Here is a 23137-nt window from a genome sequence, read left to right as displayed (position 1 = left end):
AAATTCATTAATATATATATATATATATATATATATATATATATACACACACACACACACACACACACACATACATATGTGCAAAGTTTTAAATATCAGACATCAGAAATATATCGGACGGCCAAAATTCATATTGGATCCTGGTTATCGGGGATAAGTAATAAAAATTAGAGTGTCATATTGGAGTGTTAAATTACAGGTTCTTGTATCCTAGGCTTAATCAACAAAACATCACAGAAACCAAATTCAAATTAAATAAATCACCTTCAAACTAGATCATACTCGTAAATTTTAGAAAAGAGTTAACAAATAAAATAAAAAAGGTTAGTACCTTGCTCCCTGGTGGGTCGTTGAAATTCGAGACTTGAGAGTCTTTGAGGATCTTCAACGGTCGTTGAGCTTTGAGGGAGTTCGGGGGAGTTTGAGGGAGCTTTGAGGTCTTTGAGGAGCTTCGAGTCTGAGATGTTCTGTGAGAGAGGGGAGCGGGGGCTCTTCGAGAAAGAGAGTGACGCCTCGTTTGGTACGCGGGAATGAGGAGGAATGGAATGCAATTCCCACTTCTCATTCCCTCATACCAAACACACCTATATTTTAGATGTTGGAATGACCATTCCCTAGGAATGATCATTCCCACTATTTGTGGGAATGAGCATTCCAAGTGAGAAGATAAGGAATGGTCATTCCCATTCAAGTGAGAATCAAAAACTAGTTAGGTATTTTTTAATTATATCCATATTAATAATAAAGAATGTTTGGGTGAGGCGCTATGCAAGTGGGCAATTTTAGATTGACAATTTAGGCTAGTATATCATTTTTCTATTTCGAAACTTATTATTTTAGTTGGTATTGTTTTATGGATTTTTGCTATTATGAATTGAGTGATTTTGATACTTTATCAAATAAGTTAATTTATATATCTAGAACTGTGGATTGTGGATATCATTCTTTTTTTTGGACCTATGAAAGATACGATAATCTTTTTTTTTATTTTTCTTTAATTTTTAAGACTAAGAAATAGCGAGTATTGTTTAAAAAATATAAACGAAACATACACCTGATGGATAACACGAGCATTAGTATAACACATACCTAGATTAATATAACATATGCGTATATAAAATTATTTAGTTATTATCATTAATGTTTATTTTTTATCTTATTAAAAATCTATGTTGTTGTAAGGGCATTATTAGAAAATGAGATTTCATTCTCACTTGTGTACTAGTGATACCAAACATGGGAATGGGAATGAGATTTCCATTCTAGCTTCATTCTACGAACGCACCCAAACAAGAGAATGAGAATGACCATTCCATTCCCACATGCAATCCATTCCATTCCTTCTTCCATTCCATTCCCAAGTCTGTCCATTCCCACGTACCAAACGAGGCGATAGAGAATATCAAGGCGACAGGGAAGAATGAGAGAAATTAGGGCAGGTTTTTTCCCTTTTGTTTTGTTGGTTGCGGTTGCGGTTGCGGGTTAAGATAATGAGGGTTTTGCAAACCTGAACCAATAGGTAAGTTAGATTTTTTTAGAAAATCAGCTGATTTTAAGAACCCCTACAATCAGGCACTTGAAAAATCAGATTTTGAGTGATTTATTGGCAAAAATCGGCCAAAACAGAACTATTTTTGATTTTTTGTCAGAAATTATATCGGCCATAGTGAATTTCTGATATATCACCGATTTTCCAATAATATCAGCCGATTTTTAAAGCCTGGCATATGTGTGTAATCAGTTCGTATATTAATGTATCTATATTTTCTAGTTGATGGTTCACTAGCGCAATCTGTTCTGACAATGTTAAATCCTGAGATCTGGACTTAATAAACTTTACAATCCATGTTGCCCGTGATGCTTCAAAAAAATCATGAAATTTTTTCTTTTCTTTTTTCTGTCATCTTTTTGTTTTTGAGCCGAGAGCAAAGTCTCAATCTCTCTATATTGTAAAAATGTAGTGTTGCGATGTGTTTGAGTTATATCAAATGCTACATAATGTTTAAGGCTTACGTTGCAAAACAATGCGAATTAACAATTTATAGAATTTTTTCCAACATTGTTCTCAATTTTTTATTTATGTTGCAAAATAATGCGAATTAACAATTTATGTAGCATTTTTTTTCCAACACTGTTCTCAATATTTAAGGTATATTCTTCTGTTAACTTTTTCCTGAATGGTTTAAGAACAGTTTTGTATAATTAGGCGCAGTTCTGGTTTCTCTTTGAGTCCTTATTCAGGACTTATATGTACTGACAATCAATTTGTGATGATGTATGCGTTAATGGAGTCAAACCTATTGAAAGTATTACCTTGACAACTGTAGTTTATATTACCATCTACTGAGTATTGTTTTGAAAAGATTACATACAGCAATAACAAGAGTGAAGTAAGACCAGACCACATATCTTATCCTTCCTAATTTAAGAAAAAAAGAGTGGGTAAGGAGGGTAAGATCGATTGGAAAAATATATCTTAATAAGCTGCTTTCTTAGGGAGGAAAAAGTCTTGATGTCTTTTTTTTTTGTTTTTGTTTTTGTTGGGGTCCACGTTTTAGTTGCTTGCTTCTCATTCTTGTATACTTTTTAAGGAAAAAAATGCCACTAGCAAATGGTATTTTAATCTCGCTAACAATTTTTAACGATGCAAAATCAGTGTATACTTTTCTGGGGCAAGTTGAAAGTAACACACCATTACCATCAACATCATTATCATCAACACCAGTTATATATATAAAAACATCAAAGATAAAAAATTTAGCTATGGTATTTGACTATGTACATGCTTCCTACTCTTTTGGATGTAAGAACGATTTGCATATAACAACAGTAAGTGTTGCCCTATGATTCATAGCACAAATTCTAGCATGTCAGAATGACTATAAATAATATATATTAAGGATGCTAAGGGGTTTTGTTTTTAGAAGATGGGCAATAATCTGGACTTGGACCTGGAACTTCCTCTAATTCAACCCTTCCCCTATATCACTAATGTAAGACTCACTGTATAAGTTTGACTGGATACTTGCAAAAAACATTGAGTGCAAATGTATGATGCAATTCCTTTTTTATTTTAGCTGTTAATTTTCTTAGTAAACTACTAAACACATCGTCTTGAATTTTTGTTCAGCATTTATATTTTATTTTTTTATTTTTATTCATTTAACTATATCTATTTACAATTTTATCAGTTTCTTGTGGTGAATTCCTTGGAAATCTTCTACTTGAGAGTTCAGTGATTCATGAGGCGTCTGATATGTCTGATCCGCAAGAGACTTTGCACCAAGACCCCACGATTGTTTATGTTCCTACTAGAAAAGAAACAACAAAAATAGCTGAATATCTGTCCAGAGCTGGAGTTAGCGCTGCAGCATATCATTCAAAGGTCTGTGCTTGTTTCTTCTTTGTGTCATACTAGTCATTTGAAATTGTCTGCATGCATCTGCTACCAGAAGCAAGGCAGTTATCTAATTTCCTCCTGTTCCTCCTATATTACATCCTTGTTCTCCACAATGAGAAATGCGTTAACCGTTACTTCTAGGATATTAAAGGTTCTGATGTAACATCTTATAACCTTTCAGCCTCCAACAATCTTTATCTTTGCTAACAATCTATATCACAGCACGTAACCCTTCAGCCTTCAGCCTTCGACTATCTTGTATACAAGCTATAGGGGGGAAATATCTTTTTCTGTTAAACAGTCTGGGGGCATCGTGAGGGCAAGTTGGCTTCAGACGTCATTTGACTGCAAGCCAGTATTTTCTATATCATGCCTCCACCTACAGACTGATGTAATATTCATTGACTATTTGCTTTGATACAAAAGAGAGCCTTTAAATGGCAAATAGTTGAGGAAAGGGGAGAACCAATTTCATAAAAGCTCTCCAAATTCTACTCATGACCAACCTTGAATTCAGTCTATTAGCATGCAGTCTGACTTCACTGTTTAAATATAATAATTACCGTGCATCATTTTCTCCACAGAAGTTTTTAGTGGACTTTCTGGACAAATTAGAATGGTGGTTAAGTGAAAGGAATGACAAGGTTTGGGGTCATGACTTTGTAAAGCCTCGTCATTGTTGGTTTTAAACTGCAGCTAACAATATTCCCATGTATTTTCATCCTATTAGTTTCTGATATCCTTCACAGGGTTTCTTTCGTCTATATAATAGTTTTCAGGAGCAGCTTTATGTTGACCACAATTTGGTAAAGGCTCTCAACTTTCTTTGAAAAGATAAAACATTATTTTTGGATATAGGATTGAGAATCTAAATACAGGATTTGGTTCTTACTACTTAAGGAGCCTATTACCGTATAATCTAAATAGCTATCCGACAAATGTGTTTACACTTTATTGCTAATGTTTATATAAAGTGGGTGGTCTTATATCACCTATGACACCTACTTGTTGGCCATGTGCAGAAGTTTATGATGGCACAGTTTTCTCGGTCTTTTGGTCATATTTGATGGGACAAATTTTCAAAATAGACCATATTAGGAATTTATTTTTAAAAAACAACCCCTTTGAAATTTAATTGTCATTTTCGACCCAGTTTCAGCCACCTGGCTGAAACTGGGTCGAAAATGACAATTAAAGTTCGAAAACTTTATGGAATTTAAAATCCCGTGAAGTTTAGTGTCTGATTAGCGATGCTAATGAGAAAACCACCCTAACTTCACGGGAGTTGCAATCATGTGAAACTCGGGGCAACTTTACAGGATTTCAACTTCTGTGAAGTTGCAGGGAGCAACTAACAGAGAGCTCGAAGTGATCTCTCTGCCAAATGAGCCTGCAACTTCACGGGATCTTAATCTCGTGAAGTTGCAGGTCATGCATAAGCGCATGTTCCACTTAATCCAAGCGCATGTTCCACCTAATCCAAAAGCTCTTGTATATTATGAAATTTTCGCCTCATTCACAACAATATACATAAAAATTCAACCATAAACATCAAATTTGCTGCATATATACTGAATTACAACAATACATATAAAGTTCAACTATAAATTAAAACAATACACATGAAAATCACATATATAAACAAAAATCGATCCACACAAGCAACAAATTTGAACAATCTAACCATATATATTCTTGAAATTCATAATCACACTGTAACTTTTACATACATCCTAAAAGTCCTCCCTTCCTCTCCTTCTCTTACCTCTTCCCCTCACTCTTCCCCCCGTCCCCGCTCTCGCTGTCCATGCTGATGTAATGTTTTAAATATCGGCCGATAAGCCGGTATTATAGACAATTTATTGTTTTTGGGGGCCTTTCGCTATGATAAGTTTGATTTTAAATCTGTTATCGTTTTTGAATGTTTATCGCCGATAATGCGGCAATAATGTGAGTATTTTGTCGGCCCAAAAATCAAAATTATTAGTCATTGAGTTGAGTTTTGATTTCGGACAACGAGCACCTATTCAATGCACTTTAAACCCGACCCGACCCGAGTTTCTACCATTGGTTAGTGATCCTAAACATAATTATTTATATTTTGGTATGTTTATATTTTATTAGTTAGACTACAATTATATCATGTATATCACCATCCGGTAATATCACTCCGATAAATACTACTTATCTTTGATATATCTCCGATATCCGCTATCTGATATGAATTTTGACCGTCTAATAAATTTTTAATAACCGATATTTAAAACCTTGTGCTGATGAGCCTCAATGATCTGAGTATCTGGTTGTGTATGAGGCTGAATAGTGCCGGCTCCATCATCACGCGCCGCCCTTTAACCTGCCTTATGTCTTTGGCGTACACTTTACCAAATCGACGTGACCTGTCCTAACGTCCTTCAAATTCGTCGACATGATTTTTATGGAACATATTTGCTATTCTCTGTCTGATCCTATTGAAGATCCCTGACACTATTTGATCTTGAATCTCATTAATATGTTCATTTATATGAGTCTCAATCTCATCAAAAGTATGGATCTATAATTTAATCAATATATATACATCTTAGCAAATAATTTTATCACAAAAAAAGAATTGCCGTTTTAATTTAGTTTAAAAACTTACATAATCCCTCTCGATCATGGTACGCATTCAGCTGCTGGTTGTGGGTCGTGTCCTATCCATCTGCGTGTGATATTCTAATACCAACGCATATATGCGGTATAACCATCTACTGGATTTCTCTCATTCTGTATGAAATTCTACTTATTACCCCACCTCTCTATGTATGCCGCACGGAATATGGCCCAGTCCGTATAGTGTGATGTCATTCGTCGCTTGTGATCGATTTTCTCAACAGGATCTGGCACATGCTGAGAAAGAAAAAATTGTTGTAGCACAATCTACAAGCTCCGAACATATCAATGTGACTCTGGCTCTCCACAAAGCAGCGCTATCTCTATAAATAGGTGCAAAGTTATACATATCGAGATCTGGAGGAGAATATGGCGTCCACCAATGTTACATTAAACGCTGGGCGCTTCTAGGCGTCGGACTTGGCGCCCAGCGCTTAGTCGTCTAGGCGGGCGCCTAAGCGGTTTCTGAGCGTTTTTTTCTTTCTTCATTTAAGTGGCGATTGATGAGGTTTTGCTGAAGGTCGGAGGAGGTAGTGAAGATGTTCATATTTGGAGGTTAATGGAGTTTGGAGGACGTGTAGGCTATGATACATAAAATCACAATTAAGACCTACAGGGTACAATCCACGTAAGCAGACAATGCTCCCCTAAATGTTCGTAAAATCTAGATGGCCAGTCTAAATACCGCCTAGGCGGTAGGCGCTAGGCGCTAGTTAGGCGGTTTAGATACCGTCTAGGTCTAGGCGTACGCCTAAGCGGACTAGACGGAGGTTTTTTAAAACAGTGCGTCCACTTGAACTGAAATTTAAAAAAAACTTGTATTAGCATCTACAGAAAAATTAAAATATAAATAATGAATTGAGTTTTATATATATTTATTGGTGTTGGAGGCATCAAACTCATTTCCGTAAAACTCTATATGTATGGTCGTGGTTTTGTATTTTGAGTGCCTCACATTATGCCTATTTGTCATTGAATATATGGGAACAAATTAAATATGAATAAAATTAGACGATATAAATAATTTTAAATTATGCATAATATACCTGCATCACAAAGGAAACTGACCCTGTAGATCGCGGTGCATCTGCAAAGTAGGTTGTCCAATATGAATGCGTTCTCACGACCGAACTTTTAATAATATCATGCACCCCTTGAATTCTTTATTCTGCATTAAGGAGACCTTGCCTAGTTCTCTATTAAGGTTTACCAAGATCGTACTACCCCATGATAGAGTGCCGCACCTCAAAATCCTCAAGTGGTGTCAGCCATCGTGCATGTACAAGATTCTTGTTCCCATCAGAAAATAACATACACACTATCATGTGCAATATGTAAGCACAAGCATAATACTAAATCGTTTCATCCGTGGCGTCAACCGGTATATCTCTCATAAATGTCGAATGAAGCCACAATAGCCGACTTTGCTAAGAATAAGACGACAATATTTGAATCCCTTAATGCAAGGCCCAAATGCCCAAAATACCCCCGTGAATCGTCTATCTCCGTCGTCAACGAGATCCGATGACACTTCGTACACTGTTCTTGACTTTTCTTTTTTGAGTGCTTCAAGATAATGTGGTAAAATCTCATAAGATTAATCTTAATCTCCAGTTTTTTATCATCGCCTTCCTCCGAGCATTCCAACACTTGTTGTATGATACATCCAAGTTGGTCACTTTATGCACTAAAATATGAATATCCTTTGGTCTTAGATCAAGATCCTTCCAATCAATCGATATATGTAAGAGGCGGACGCGTGTTTATGACTCATCTCTAATCGAGGATTGCTACGTGTGTGAAGTTCGTTGTAGTGTGTTATTTTAAATTGTCTGCCTACTCTTACCGCCAAACGTGAATTAAGCTTTCAAATACACTTTGTATTTCCATCATGGTGATCACCAATATCTTCTTCATCACCATCTTAGTGGTAAAAACAAACTACATTATAGCTTGTTGTATTGTTTTTTGTCTGTCTAAACTTAATAATTTTTTGATGGCCCACAAACGAAGCTCATGAATCAATTTTTCATTGCTTTCAGATAGATCACCCTTTCTGAATGAATAGTCATTGCCTTGTGTATCATCATTTAAATTAGTGCAAATGGGAATATTTTCTGTTGTGGAGTCATCAATCCATCCATCTCCATGAAATTCATCGGGAGAAGGATCCTCTAATACGACATACTCATTGTTAGAATAACATCGGGCAATTAATTAGTTGTCCCTTTCGTCATGACCTATCAAACATGTCATGCTATTAATCTGTAAGCTATCCTCTTTGTTATCATCCTCGGATCCGACACTTTCATTATCATCTTCTATCGTCACTCCTGTTGAAGGCCTTATATCTTGATGTGGAGTGTTATCATCAAATAATGGTCAAAGGCACTTGAAGTCCCACAAGTTTGAAGGACCGCTCAAGTACTGTGACTACGTCCATCCCATATCCTATTGCGAAGACAAAAAACTGGTGGAGTCAACTTTAAGGTCCTCCAACATGCAAGAGTATACTCCGTCGTGATTCACCACTTTGCCCAAATTTCTGTGATGCTTTTCAATAAATAATTTTACCGAATGCTTCTCGTCATTCAATATTCCAATGAGACCCATATTGTAGTCACTTGAGATTTAAATGCCGCTTATTCTGTTCCTCGTAACAGGATAATTGCAAATCATGTTGAGGTGATACTCATGTGGATTGGTTAATGTAAGTTTGTGTAAGTCATTAACCAATCCTTCAAAAGTACATGATTTGGATATAAACAATGGTTTCGTCACACCTCATTCATATACAAACATATTATTCTCGAGATAGTTAATCTTGCCATCATACGAACAAAGAATTACGATTCGATCGTTCAATGTTACCTCTGAAGAGTAAAAAATTCCAATATCAATATTACACAAAAAACACAAAAAATATTATTTATAATTAAATCCCCTAATATCAATTTTACACATCCATGATTTTTACCATAGGTCAAAACATTTATATTTTTGTGATTGCCTAATTTAAATAATTTAAACAATATTCACTTTTAAAAATTGAAAAATAATACACTAATTTTTATTCCCTAATTTCCCCTAACTTCATATACAAATTTCTTTAATTTTTCTTCACAAAATTCATAAATATTTCAAAAATTATTCCAAAATCTAAACTTAAACAAGTTATTATGATGAAATAGTGAGAATATGTAGAAATTTAGGGGGGGAAAAAGGATTTTACCAAAAAATTGTCGATGCCCTAAATTTGAAATCTGGCAAACTCCGATGCTTTTCAGCTTGAAAAAGGTCAACGACAGCGACGACGGGAGCGAAGACAGCTAGTGTCGGCGACAGTGGCGGGAGAGGATCTAGGGTTTGGTATAAATGAGCAAAGAGAGAGAACGGGAGGGAGAGCGGGAAATGAGTTCATGTGAGACGGGAGTGAGATAACGAAGTCTGTGAGTGGGGCCTACGCAGACTTCATGGGATTTGAAATCTCGTGAAGTTGCAGGCTTATTTGGCAGAGAGCTCACTTCGAGCTCTCTGTTAGTTGCTCCCTGCCACTTAACAGGAGTTAAAATCCTATGAAGTTGCGCTCAAGCTTCACGTGATTTCAATTCCCTGAAGTCTGGGTAGCTTTTTTATTAGCGTCGCTAATCAGACACTAAACTTCACAGGATTTTAAATCCCGTGAAGTTTTCGAATTTTAATTGTCATTTTCGATCCAGTGTCAGCCACGTAGTTGAAATTGGGTTGAAATGGCAATTAAATTTCAAAAGGGTTGTTTTTTAAAAATAAATTTCTAATAGGGTCTATTTTGAAACTTTGTCCTATTTGATAACATGAGCAATTTGTGTTCACTATATGATAGGGAATTCTTGTATCATTTTATTCTATGTGCAGTATCGTTCATTTCTAAATGATTGAAGTTGCTTATTTCATATCATATTATGGCATGTTGAGTGAGTTTTGTTCAAATGCAACCTTCTTTGTGAGTATTTATTCCCAGCATCATAAAATGCAGAATGCTCTATAGTCTTATATGAAATTGACATATGTAAATCTGCAGCTGCCAAAAGCACATCTGAGGCAGGTTCATCAGGAGTTCCTTCAAAACTCATTGCAGGTAATCTAGACTGCGTTCAAGTGGAATTTTTAACATTGAAAATTTGAACGTAACTGTTTGGGTTTACCCGGATATTCTACACTTGTGTCTTAGCTTAGAACATAAAACTTTACGGCTTTTAGTTGATACAATATTCAAAATAATCTATAGTTGTACTAAGATATTGGTTTGTGCATGATAGCCTGTTTAGAATACACAACTGACTGCAAAAGTTAACTTTTTGTTTCTACTTTAAATATGATATTCTCACAGTATTATTTATTAAATAAATATGGTAGCTTGCTCATCTTGGTAATGTATTGTAATTTGTTACCAAACATTTTGTTGGAAAAATAATTTATATAAGAATCGTATGTTTCTTATTTCTCCGTGTTTCAATGGTACTATGTGACATATACTTTAAATCACAAACTCAACTATTATTTTGTGCATGAGCTAGCTCCATGATCCATGAGCTTTACAATCTCTTCATTAGATTGCAAAAGCTAATAGGTGTAGACCCTGGAGCTCTGCACTTTGTGCTATGATATGCTATTACTATGATTGTATTTTGGAGACGGGCCTTATGATTCTCTGCCATCCTTCAGTTGATTATAAAATTTTCCTCCTCGGAAATAGAGTCATTGTTCTGCTTGTTCATGTGCATGTGCTTTTGTTGTCTTGTCTACTAGAGCCAAATTTATTGCACAGGTGGCGCAGAGGTTAACGTGAAAATTTATTAAAATATATAAATGTGCTTTTGATAAATTATTCATTTTTTGTTTGAAAGAGGTTTTAAATTATGTCTGAAATGGGTTTTAAATTAACCTGAAATTGAAGGAAATAAAGATTGTTTTCCTTGAAGCATACTAATAAATATTATTTAGATTATAATTATAATATTTTTTTTCTAGTGAGTGGATGAAGTGAAGGGTGTTCTCTGTTAGACTATGCTATACGGCATTTGTTGTTTGCAATTAAGGAAATTATTTCCTAAATTTTTCTATGAAATTGTAATAAAAGGAGTTTTGTGGCATTAATAAGTGGTGGTGTTGTTTTTGGAGACCATAATGCTTTGTTTGCCCTAAAAATCTATAGGTTTTGTATTTAGTTGGGACTTCATGTGAATCTCCAATATATAGGATTGAAGGAATTTTGGAAGTGAGTTCCTGTTTTGAGTCTTTGTTATGCATCCTAAATTTTATATTCCTTTCCAGACTGAGGTTTCGTTTGGCCAATTTTGTGTTTTCCCCTTTGATAACACTAGCTTTTAAGTAGAATTGTTTGTCAACATAAGGAACCTAATGTTTGCAGGGGGGAAAGAAGCTAACATTGCTTGTTCTCATTTACTTAAGAGGGGCTTCTCCTTTCGATGAGACCTTTCTATTGACATTATTGTATGTAAAGTATGAGGGGTGAGGACTTCTTGAACATAGAGTATGTTTGGCAACAGGTCAAAGTGGCTTACAACTGAGACATGTTCGGCAAACAGCCTATTTTGGCTTATAAGCCAAAAATAAATAAGCAGGGGTAACCAGCTTATTTTTTAGTGGCTTATAAGCGACATAGTTTGACCAAGTAAAAGACCTCTTTACCCCTTGGCATTTAAGAAAATTCCAAAGGCCTCTTTCTCTATCTTAAACCTCTTTTTGGTCATTTTGACAAACAAGGATGAATTATAATCCACCCATTTGCCAAACACTCTACCATTGGAAATGAATTATAATCCACCATATGTACCAAATACTTTGGATTAGTATCCACTTGATTTATAAGCCATTTGTGGATTATAAGCCAAAGTTGCCCAACATGCCCATAGAATGATAATGTTGTGTAATAATTTCGCAGACATAAAATGATGTTTTAAGAAAACCTTGAATCCAGCCTGAGTATCGGCTTATTCGTTCAATGATATTATAATCTTTCTGTAATGTTATTTTCCTTACAAATTAATCTGATAAGAGGGGTTTCTTACTCAGTTATTGTATTACCTACACACATTCTATGAGGTCACTTTTTGTCTTTGATCAATTTATAGAAAAGCATATAGAACAAGGCATATCTAGTCAAACCAAATTGTAGTGCTAGGTGTGCAATAGTGCTAGCTGTTAGGAGGTTTACACTTCAGGGGGAAATTTTACCTGATGAAAAATGGCGAAGAAATATTTATTGGATCTAAAATAGTAAACTTCTAGTTATATATTTATAGTTTATAAGCATTTTTTTACTGGTGAAGAAATTATTTATTGAATCTAAAATGAAACTACAGTAGGCTATATTACACTTACATAGAAAGAATGAAGTGAGTTCTTCTCTAGGAAAAGTAAAGAAGGTGTAACCTGAATGAACTGCGATTAAGTTTGTTGATTTGTTCGTATTGCTAAAATGCACTTGAACTTCAGCTTCTCATTATGTTATGTAAGCATACTTTAAATTTAGGAATTAATGTAACCCCTCCCTTGCAGGTTGTTGTTGCAACATGTGCTTTTGGGATGGGGATTGACAAGTCAAATGTTCGAAGAATTATTCATTATGGTTGGCCACAGGTGGGTACTGTGGATCAGGTATCTTAGAAAGTATTTGTATATAAAACGCTAACTCTGAAACACCAAAATGGCAGCAATGCTTTTATTTAGTTTAATTTATGCATGCCAGCTAGGGGAAGCCAATCCATTATTTAACTAATCTCAGTTGGTAACCTCACACCTAAACTTTATTGTATCTGCCAATCCAACTCCACAATCTCACAGAAGTATCCTTATCTGGAAATAAAATAAAATAAAATAGATTGACCAGTAAGTACCCGCTGATAACCTTGACTCGCTTGCGAAAACTGTCTCCTAAACCTATTCCCCATTTTTCATGTGATGCCTCTTTTGTACTCATTCTTTATGGTTTAATTCATATGTTAGGATATAATCACTGTACATATCTAGTTATATGAACGAGCAAAAAATGCCACGGCATTCGTGTGAAAAAAGCCAAAATATAATAGTTTAAGCATTTGTTTAGAAATACATCATACGTCACCTAGTAACTTCAACAAAAAAGTGCAAGTTAAAGCAAAATATAGCAACATTACATCGATACCAACTGCTAACATACAAAGCGGTTTTATTTTGAGTGTGTTGGATCTGAAGTGAACTTCTAGTTTATACACAAAAACCTTTTCTGGGAAAGTGCACGAGTATTAAAATAAAATGTGTTTGGGTGGAGGGGTAAAAAAACTTTGGTTATAGGCAAAAGAACATCTACAATTGGCGACCCGATGGCATTAACATGAAATAAGGCAAAGATATAATGGTTAAAACATTAAGTTACATCATACACCTAACTATTTATAAAAAATGTAGCAAGTTACAAAAAGATATAGCCACTTTCACCACATACCAAAGTACAAAGTGGGTTTAAAAATAATTCACTCAACTATTATGGGTTCAAAAGTGACTTGGGAAGTGAATCGGCTTACAACTAAATGGGGGTAAAACTTAGGGTTATGGGGCAAAGTGTTGTTATCCGCTATGCAACTCCCAAAAAATATATAATGTGGGTTGGAAAAAATTTCTATGGAGTTTTTTTGGGTCTGACTGTGATTTTGGAAGTGTTTGGGTTTAAAAATATAGTCAAGGTAATACTTTGGGTCTAACTCCAAAGAACTTTACAAATGGGCTTATATAAAATAATTCATAGAAACTGTTTGAGTCAGAGTGATTTTGAAAGTCGGTGGGTTTAAAAAAACAAAGTGAATTTTGGGTTTATAAGAAAAAAAACCCTTGTTAGAAGTAATCAGTTTAAAAATAAATGTGGAAAACTTTCATCTTATGAGCAAAACTTGCCTCTAAAAGTGATTTAGGAACTGGGTGGGTTTAAAAAATAGATAACTTTTTATTTATAAGTAAAAAACCCTGGTCAAAACTAAATGGGCCAAAACTTTATAGGCTAAAATTCTGTTTCATAGTGACTTTGGAAAGTTGGGGGATTTGAAATAAATGGGATATAAAATTTAGATTTATAGGAAAGAAAAAATGGGTGGTTAAAAGTAAAAGGGGGCAAAACTTTGGGTTTTTAGGTAGAAATTTTCTTTATAACTGTTATGAACTGTGCATATGAACAATGAAACTTTCTTTAGTTTTAGTATGTAGCATAAACAATGATTATGGATTAGAAATAAATGAGAGCAAAACTTTTGGTTTATAGCTAGGGAAATACTTCTTTTTCTAGAGAAGCAAATAATCCTTATATTATATTATATTATATTATTATATTATTTTATGAGTGTTGGTGGAACATCTATAGCCTAGGAAATAATTTTGGAAGTTGTTGGGTTTAAGAATAAAGCGGGGTAAAAGTTTGGGTTTAAGATAAAAGACCTGTATTTATTTAATTTTTTACCAACTTATTGAGGTTGCACTGTAGATGATACTGTAGTATATACGGTACAACTTAGGGTAAAACTTTGGATTTATAGACAAAAAACTTTTGCTTACTTGCTTTGGGTCCCATAGAATGCTTTGCAATTATTATCCACGCTACAACTCCAAAGAACTTTACCAATTGGCTTATAAAATAATTCACAAATTTTTTGAGTCTAACAGTTATTTTAAATGCGGGCGGGTTTAAAAGAATGAAGTAAAAGTTTTGGTTTATAGCACAAAACCCCTTGTTAGAAGTGATCAATTTAAAAATAAATGTGGAAAACTTTGATTTTATGGGCAAAAGTGCATCTAAAATTGATTTTGGAAGTAGGTGGGTTTAAAAAATAATCTAGGATAAAATTTGTTCTTTATAATTTATAAGTAAAAATCCCTGGGTGAAAAATAAATGGGGCAAAACTCTATAAGTAAAAAATTCCATCTGAGAGTGACTTTGGAAAGTTGGTAATTTAAAATAAATGAAATGTAAAATTTGGACTTATAGGAAAGAAACAAAAATGAGTGGATTTAAAAGCAAAAGAGGGGCCAAAACTTTGGATTTGTAGGTCGAAATTTTCTTCACAACTGTTATGAATTGTGCATATGAACAATGGAACTTTCTTTTGTTTTAGTATGTAGCATAAGGAGCATTTTTTTAAGTGAATGAGTTTAGAAATAAATGAGAGCAATACTTTGGGTTAATAGCTAGGCAAACAATTCTTTTTCTAGAGAAGCAAATAATCCTTATATTATACTATATTATATTATTATATTGTTTTATTAAAGTTGGTCGATTATCTGGGGCCTAGGAAATAAGTTTGGAAGTTGTTGGGCTTAAGAATAAAGCAGGGTATAAGTTTGGGTCTAAGATAAAAAGCCTATATTGTTTAGTTTTTGCTAAGGGGCTATTTGGTTGGTCAAAAAATCCAAAAGAAAAACTAACATCCAAGGAAAACCCCAAAAAGTTGCCACTTTAATTCATTTTTTGATGTTTGGATTGCAAAAATAAAAAAGAAAAGACGGGGAAGGAACTGCATTACATGTCATCATAAAAGGAAAGTTGATTTCCTTTACAAAATCATCGATTTTGACAGAAACCCGACATCTATGGAATAAAAAATTCAACATAAAGGTTTTGGGTTTCTCGGTTGAACAAAAGAGAGAGAAAAGAGCTTGCGTTCCATCACTGCAGCCTCTCTCTCTCATTTCCCCATTTCTCTCCAGCCTCTCTCTCTCTCTCTCTCTCATTTCCCCATTTCCCTCCATTTTCTTGCGCCTCCATTGTTTTTCTCACAATGAGAAAATCTTAGAAGAAATTGGGGGAAATATATATTTTTTAAATTTCCTGTGATTGTTTGTTGGCTTTCTAAACTTGTGTCTTTGTTGCAATTGTTCGTTGGACTGTTTGGGTGTTTGATCTAGCATTAAAATCGTGTCTTTGCTTCTGAGATCCAACGAAATCCTAGATTGAGCAGCTCCTTCTGTGATCTAACTTTGAATTCGCCGCTTCCTTTGTTAACTCCCTATTGAAACTTAATCGAAGGTAATTTCTTAGCTCTTGTGTCTCTTTTCTATTTCTTTGTGAAAATGATTATTTGGCGATCATTTTTATGGGTCACTGCATGTGTATAGTTTGAAGTCCTACGACCTTTATTGTGCAAAATTTCTCACCTTTTCCTTGAATGGATATTTGGGCTGATTGCTGATAATTGGGACCTAGAACTAGCTAGTTGAAAACATTTGTCATTTTTGTGCACCTAAAAGAAGCATCAAATTGAATAATTTTCTTACTTGTGAATTGTACTCTATGGCGTGTTACTTTATTATATCTAATTCGTTTGATGGGTTGACACCTGAGTTGACAAAGATTGGAAATTAGATGGCTGCTTTCATTCTTTTTTCATGGTTTTTATGATATTTGTTAGGAGAGTTGACATTATTTTTAATCAGTTGACTGAAATAGTTGGTATGATATTGGTTACATGTGATGTTGCCAAGATTTTTTTTTGAACCAAGCACTAGAAAATGAGAGAATCTGTTCACACATCAATTGCTTTCTTCTTTTCTCAAGTTAAACCAAACTAAGGACAGTGGTGAGTATTACTTATACCCTATGTTTTTTTAGTGAAACAAACACAAAAATCACTTTTCCATGAAGGGCTTGTTTGGTTATTTTTCTCAACTGACGAGAAATATATTTCTATCTTAAATACCAACCTCCAGAGATTTCCATATGCTGCCTGGAAATGGGCTTTTTTTGTTTGTTTTGCATTAAAAACATTGGGGGAAATCAATTTCCACACTATTCTTTTGTTTGGATGGTTATAAAAATAAGGGGAAACAATTGGTTACGAACTAGATTTCTTGAGTTTCTTGTGTTTGGTTGGTGGTGAAATATGTTTGAACAAATGAATATATTCATCATGGTGAGATTACCTCTCACTAAAGATAATTTTTTTTTGTTACCGTTACGGGTGGAAACCAAAACCATGAGCAATGAAACAAAGGCTTATTGGGGCAGTGTTCAAGATTGGGCAAAGGTCAAATTGAGACTAAATTTTTAGGCAACAGTCAAAATTGGACTTACTTGAGCTTATAAATTCATAGCTCATACAAGTTTTATATATATGCTCTATTTACACGAGATGAAAATTTTCCAAAAAAATTACAAGAATCAACCAATGATCAAACCTGAAGCTATGGAAGATTATGAAGTTAAATGCTTTTGCAAAGTCAATACTTCACTGAAGCTTTGTGTTAGAGGAAGGAACAAAGGGAAATATTTTTGGGGTTGCGCCTATTACCCAAGTAGATAATACAATTTCTTCGCATGGGCTCAAGAAGGTCATGATCTTAACAATCATTCAGCTCATGAAGATGAAACAATTGTTGGAGATAGTAATAAGAGGCAATTGAGGAGCCAATTGAAAGAAGCAAAGCAAGAAGTGATGAGATGGAAAATTGGAGCACTTGTACTCATATTCTTTTTTATGTCTCTCTTTTTTGTAACAATTGTTGTTTGAACTATGGAAATGTAAGAAAATGCATCTATGGTTGAGAGAAGAATGACATCAGACTAGGCTCAGAACCTGATAGCTGAGATTCACCAAGTATATGAAACATAAATAGAGAAAAACATTTATCATATAAGATGAATATGGTAATAAGGCTCAGAATCAATTACGTTGTAGGTCATTATCGTCATAGAAAGTCATCCAATACATCTTAATAAAAGATGTAGGTTGCTATATCTCATATTTTGACCTTCATCGTAGCCATTTCTAAGCATGAAACCAAGTTTTCAACAATATATACTCAACTCAATAAGAGAAAAACTTAGAAGCAACAAGTATATGAAATCAAAAACCAGTATGCAATATTGGTACATTAATTTAAACATAGATAGCCAATTTAACATGAATATTGGAAAAAAATACTCTGAACCAAATACTGTTTAGGCTCAAAACCTGCAAACTGAGATTCACCAAGTTAATGAGACACAAATGTCATAATACAATGGAATCGATGATCAACTTGATGCAGGAAATCACACTACTTCACAGCCTGAACACTTTGAAAGCCATATATACCATCCACCTCAACAATCTCTTGCATATAACATGAAAACATAGAATCAGCAAGGAAAAAAAGGACACGAAAATAATAGAAACAGCTACAAATGAGATCAAGAATCCATTGAAATATAGAAACACATTGTTCATACAAGTGGAATATGGCAATAACACACAAAATGAATCATGTAGAAATTTTTTTAGCCATGGATACCTCAAATGTAGAAACACATAGCCATATAATATGAATATGGCAGATAGGCTTGTAATCAAATAATGTATTAGTCATTTTCATCATAGAAAGCCATCCCATACGTATTAATAACAGCCTTCATCGTAGCTTACGTAAAAAAGAATAAATAAAAACAATGGATGACCAAGACCAGAAATCTGATTTAAAGTTGCTATTTCTGATATTTGTCCAACCATCAAAATAGTATTTCAATTTGATTCTCAACAAGGCTTCAGTCAATCATAAGAATAATAACATGACTGTTAGTATATGCATTAGCCAACAATATGAAGGATACAATTGCAGTACCACAAAAAACATCTTAACATAACGCATCTGCATTGTTCTTGGCGCAGTTAGACATAACTATATTAACCACTACATAACATTCATAGTTTTCATCATGTACACCATAAACCAGATAAACAAGGTAAACAGCAAAGTATGAGCATATGTCAAGCTCATGTACAAAAAGAAATATAGTAAATTGTTCTAGTCAAAAGTAGAGATAACGACATATATATTACAATTTGAGGCTGAATTTAGCAGTTAGTATCCCAAAAGCATCATATTACCACAAAAATCCAAGAAGTAAGAAACCCAAAGCATGTTACCAAAAGCGTGGCATAATCATCCTCAATCCATTTTAGATGTATTTGTTTGACCAACCATGAAGCTTTTCAACATTTATTTTTGCATAATCCTTGGCCTCCCAATAAATCGCCTAGCATGTGATTCATTGGCATTCAATTGTTCATAAAATTTAACAAGGATGACAAGAAGAAAGTCATCTTCATGTGCAAATATAGTATTGGTTAACTTCTCTGTCCAATGCATATTTACATTTTTAAAGAGGAAGAGAATAATTTTCCTCATTCAGCATCTCGCGAGCTAATGTCAAATTAAACTTCACATTCTTTCCCTTGGCAACTACTGTGTTAGCACCTTTTGCATTGTTCAAAGTACTTTTAGGCTTCTACTTAGTGGGCATGGATGGTTCCTTAAGTTGAATTGGAGTGTCATGGTCATATTCGAATTGAACAGTAGGAGAGTCTTGCTTGGGGATAGATCCATCATCATCATCATCTTCTAGATTAATAGTAGAACTAACCCCCAAGCTTTTCATACACTTCTCTTGCATAGTCCCTTATAGCTTGATCATCGCAAGAATTATGCAAAGATCATAATAATGTTGTAAAGGATTGTTGACGTACTCCCTAAGCTTAGAGCTACTAAGAGTCTTGTCCTACATGACATAAAATTTTAAGGGTTTATTATTTTGATCATTAACTTAGAACTTTTAATAAGGAAAAGTGAGATGATGAAAAATTGATAGTGTTAGTAATGTTTACCTCTAGCGATCTATCAAAATTGTCAGAATTCATTTAGATGGTTATTGTCTCTTCATTTCATCCAGCACCATTAAGATTACGACATGTTTGCATGTCACTCTTGTATGCAAACATTTCATATGATTCATCCCATTATCTCCATCAAAGTCAGTATAAAATGCTTCGTTTACCACGCTAGCTGTCGTATTATAAGCTGGTTTCTTGAAGCTTTTGTCCACATTGAGCCCCTTTTAGCCAAGCTTGCAAGATAGGGAATAAGCACATCGTCATATCGCGTGTCCCAAAATCCGTGTTTAGACCCTTTTTTTTGGACTTTGACATTCTTTCTTGCCCTTGTCGCAAGCATTTTCCTTTTTTTTTTGTTTTGGGGATGAAGTTTCACCACCTTTAGGACATACTCCCTTTCCTCCTGATTCATTTGGAGATATATGATCAAGGTTATTATGAGGGCTTTGAACATGTTGATGTAGAAGTGGAGGTTGATCAAGCATTGTCATGAATGATGATGATTGTTGCTGCATTTGAAAGTATGTATCATCCAAATTAGGCATGTTGATAAATACATTAGGAGCTTGTCCAAACTGTCCAGTTTGATAAGGCATGAAACTCATATTGAACCTACATGGTGTTGTGTTCCTTGGAGTTCCTAAACTTTGGGAGGGATTCAACTTTTACCATTGCCATTACTAACTCCAATAGAATTCAAGTTGTTGGCCATATCTAAGAATAAAAATAGAGGAATATATACATACAATAATTGTGAGTAAATGCATATGTTACATACAATAATTGTGAGTAAATGCATATGTTATTAGTATAAAATTAATGAACAAACAAAATAATAAAATATATATACACAACAACAATCATACCAAGGAAAAAACACACAGTTACCACACAAGTAGTAAATAATAAATTTACACATGATCATGTTTTAAAGTCCGTTATCAAGTACAAACCTAAACATAGAGAAAATACAATGTCATAACAAGCATCATTACAAATACCTTCTAACGCTTTACTTAAATTCAAGATTCTATAGTGTCCTCACCGCAATACTGTCCACAATAATTGAACCGCATTTCCCAAGCTAGTTGATCTCTACGTGTCTTCCAATTGTTTCTTGAGTGTGTTTGCTTCCTTTGGGTTTTAGGTTGAGAGCAATCAACTATATCGCCTTCATCTTCATTTGCTATATCACCATCATCTTCTGCAGTTGATGGCCTCATTTAGTATGTCTTCATGAAAGTAAGTGCTATTAATAAAACAGAATATGCAGCCCCAGAGCACATTCTCAAAACGATCTCTTCTTCATAACGATCATCATCCATCTACATACCCACATTAAATTATTAAAATTCCACAGTAAATTATTAATGTAAATTCATCATTTTCAATATTACATATGATTTTTATATCAAATTAATATATTACATCTATAAAATAGCATCCAACATTTACTAACACTAAATAAACATACACAACAGTAAATAAAACTTCAAATATATGACCATCACTAGCTTAATAAGGTTTAATGAACCTAATAAAAGAATAATAAAGAACCTAATAAAAGTATAAAAAACATGCTATAATTTTGACTAGTAGGTCTAGGAACTAACTTGAAATTAAAGATTCATTTGATTTTCCCAAAAATGATTGCCAACAGAGGAAATACCTAGTAGTGCCTAGGTTTGTATTTAACTAGTAGGTGTTTTTACATGAGGAATTTGAAAGTGTACCAAAGAAAAAAAACTAGTGGAAACCTGCACGAGAACTTTAAATTCATATGTGATTCTCCAAGAGCAGGCATACATTTGCATTAATTTCTCAAGCATGACATGCAATCACAGAGGTTAGAAATTTAGTACTAGAATTAGAAGGAATTTGAAGGAAGCAAATATGAGAAAATTTCCACAACAAGATTCCAGAATTAGAAGGCATCATTTATATTGGAAAATTTCTACAAACAACTTCAGATTTGCACCAACATTGATATCAGTATTACCTTCTACTGGCAATCAAATACTGAAGTCTTCTTATCATTTGACTCAACAAATGACCAAAAACACACTTTGCTTATAGTCTAATATTCAGATTAGAGAACGACAAATAGCTTAATAGGATGCTATTAGATCAATATGAGGATAGTGATTTAGATACAAGGTCCCTCGACAATAACCTTGACAGTCCTGAGCATGGAAGGGCAAGACGACCTAATTAAGTCTCAACATACTAGAAATAGACTGCTCTGGATTGAGAGGCTTTAAACATATCTAAATAGCATTTGATCACTGATTTTTCCTGCTACATACGTGACAAATGAGCAAGTCAAAAGAAAATTAAAGTGCTAATTCTTAAATAAATACCATACAAATTCTTAGTCAAAATTCCCAAATATGACATGCAGTCACAGAGCTTAGAAAATCATACCATAAAATACCAAATAATGCAATAATCAAGTATTATTAAGCTATAATTTCAATTAGCAACCTAAAAGGCATAGTATTTTTTTTTTCAATTCATAGAAGGGGGTTGCAATTGCATTTGCAAGAATTTACCTTTGATGAAGCTTTAAAAGCGTGCAAAGCGGGAAGTCACCATTTTCAGAAAAATTGAGCACGCAGCAGTTGGGTCTTTATGAGATTGCCCAATTTCAAGGGCTAAATAACAAATAGATCAATCTTAGACAACCCAAAGCAAGAATAATCCAGATCAAGAAAAACCCTAGCTTTCTTTTTTTTTCCCTTTGAGCAATGAAGGCTCGGGGGAGAGGGTGAAATGGAGGGAGAAAGGGCGGTAACTCTAAACCCTAAAATATTTCCCCCCAATTCTGCAAACTGGAAACCAAAAGCCCCCTCTCCCTTTTTTTTAATCGCTTTTAATGTAATTTCCTCTAAATTCGGAGCTCTGAGCTTGGATATGCATTTCCGAGTAAAGCTGACGTGGAAAGCTATTTAGATGAAAATTTTCCCAACGATGAAATATCAAAGCAAACAGATGAGAACAAAGAAATGGGCCACTTTTTGTTCCAAATGGGCTTGGAAATAAGTTTCTGAGCTTTTCTTAACGAACCAAATGGGCCCGAAAGTGAAGGAAACACCAAAAAGTGAAGAAAACATGTTTCCTTATAATTATGACAATGTAGCATCTACAGTACAATTTTCAACAATGTTAGTAAATAGACAAATAAATATCAGTAGAAGTGTTTGTTTTAATACTGTGCTTTGCGTTTCAGTCCTGGTAACATATGAGCTTACATGTAAATATCACATTTTTACCCAATATTGGCTATTTTTCTCGTGAACAAATCTTCATTTACTGGTTGGCATGAAAATGGATCAAGCTAAAAGATATACAGAAATAAATTCTAATTTTTGTATGTATACATGTTAGACAAGTGAAAATCATGCAGAATTTGTGT

At 34.1% G+C, this 23137-nt stretch overlaps 1 protein-coding gene across 10 annotated transcripts in view; it reads left to right on the top strand.

Moving 5' to 3' along the window:
* LOC109851598 (ATP-dependent DNA helicase Q-like SIM) overlaps window positions 1–23137 on the top strand; it is a 55695-nt gene that overhangs the window by 3211 nt on the left and 29347 nt on the right. For 9 of the 10 annotated variants that reach the window (XR_002249903.1, XM_020421819.1, XM_020421826.1 and 6 more), the window contains 3 exons: window positions 3192–3385; window positions 10113–10169; window positions 12614–12712. Coding sequence is in view for 9 of the 10 variants with exons in the window: in XM_020421819.1 (XP_020277408.1) it covers window positions 3192–3385; window positions 10113–10169; window positions 12614–12712 (350 nt within the window). In the remaining variant the exon portion in view is untranslated. The remainder of the gene's footprint in view (window positions 1–3191; window positions 3386–10112; window positions 10170–12613; window positions 12713–23137) is intronic. The other variant, XM_020421820.1, reaches the window with a different exon arrangement.

The sequence above is a fragment of the Asparagus officinalis genome, chromosome 8, assembly GCF_001876935.1.
Source record: "Asparagus officinalis chromosome 8, Aspof.V1, whole genome shotgun sequence".
NCBI classification, from domain to species: Eukaryota; Viridiplantae; Streptophyta; class Magnoliopsida; order Asparagales; family Asparagaceae; genus Asparagus; species Asparagus officinalis.
The sequence above is the reverse complement of the archived record's forward strand: the minus strand, read 5'-3'. Positions and strand labels throughout refer to the sequence as shown.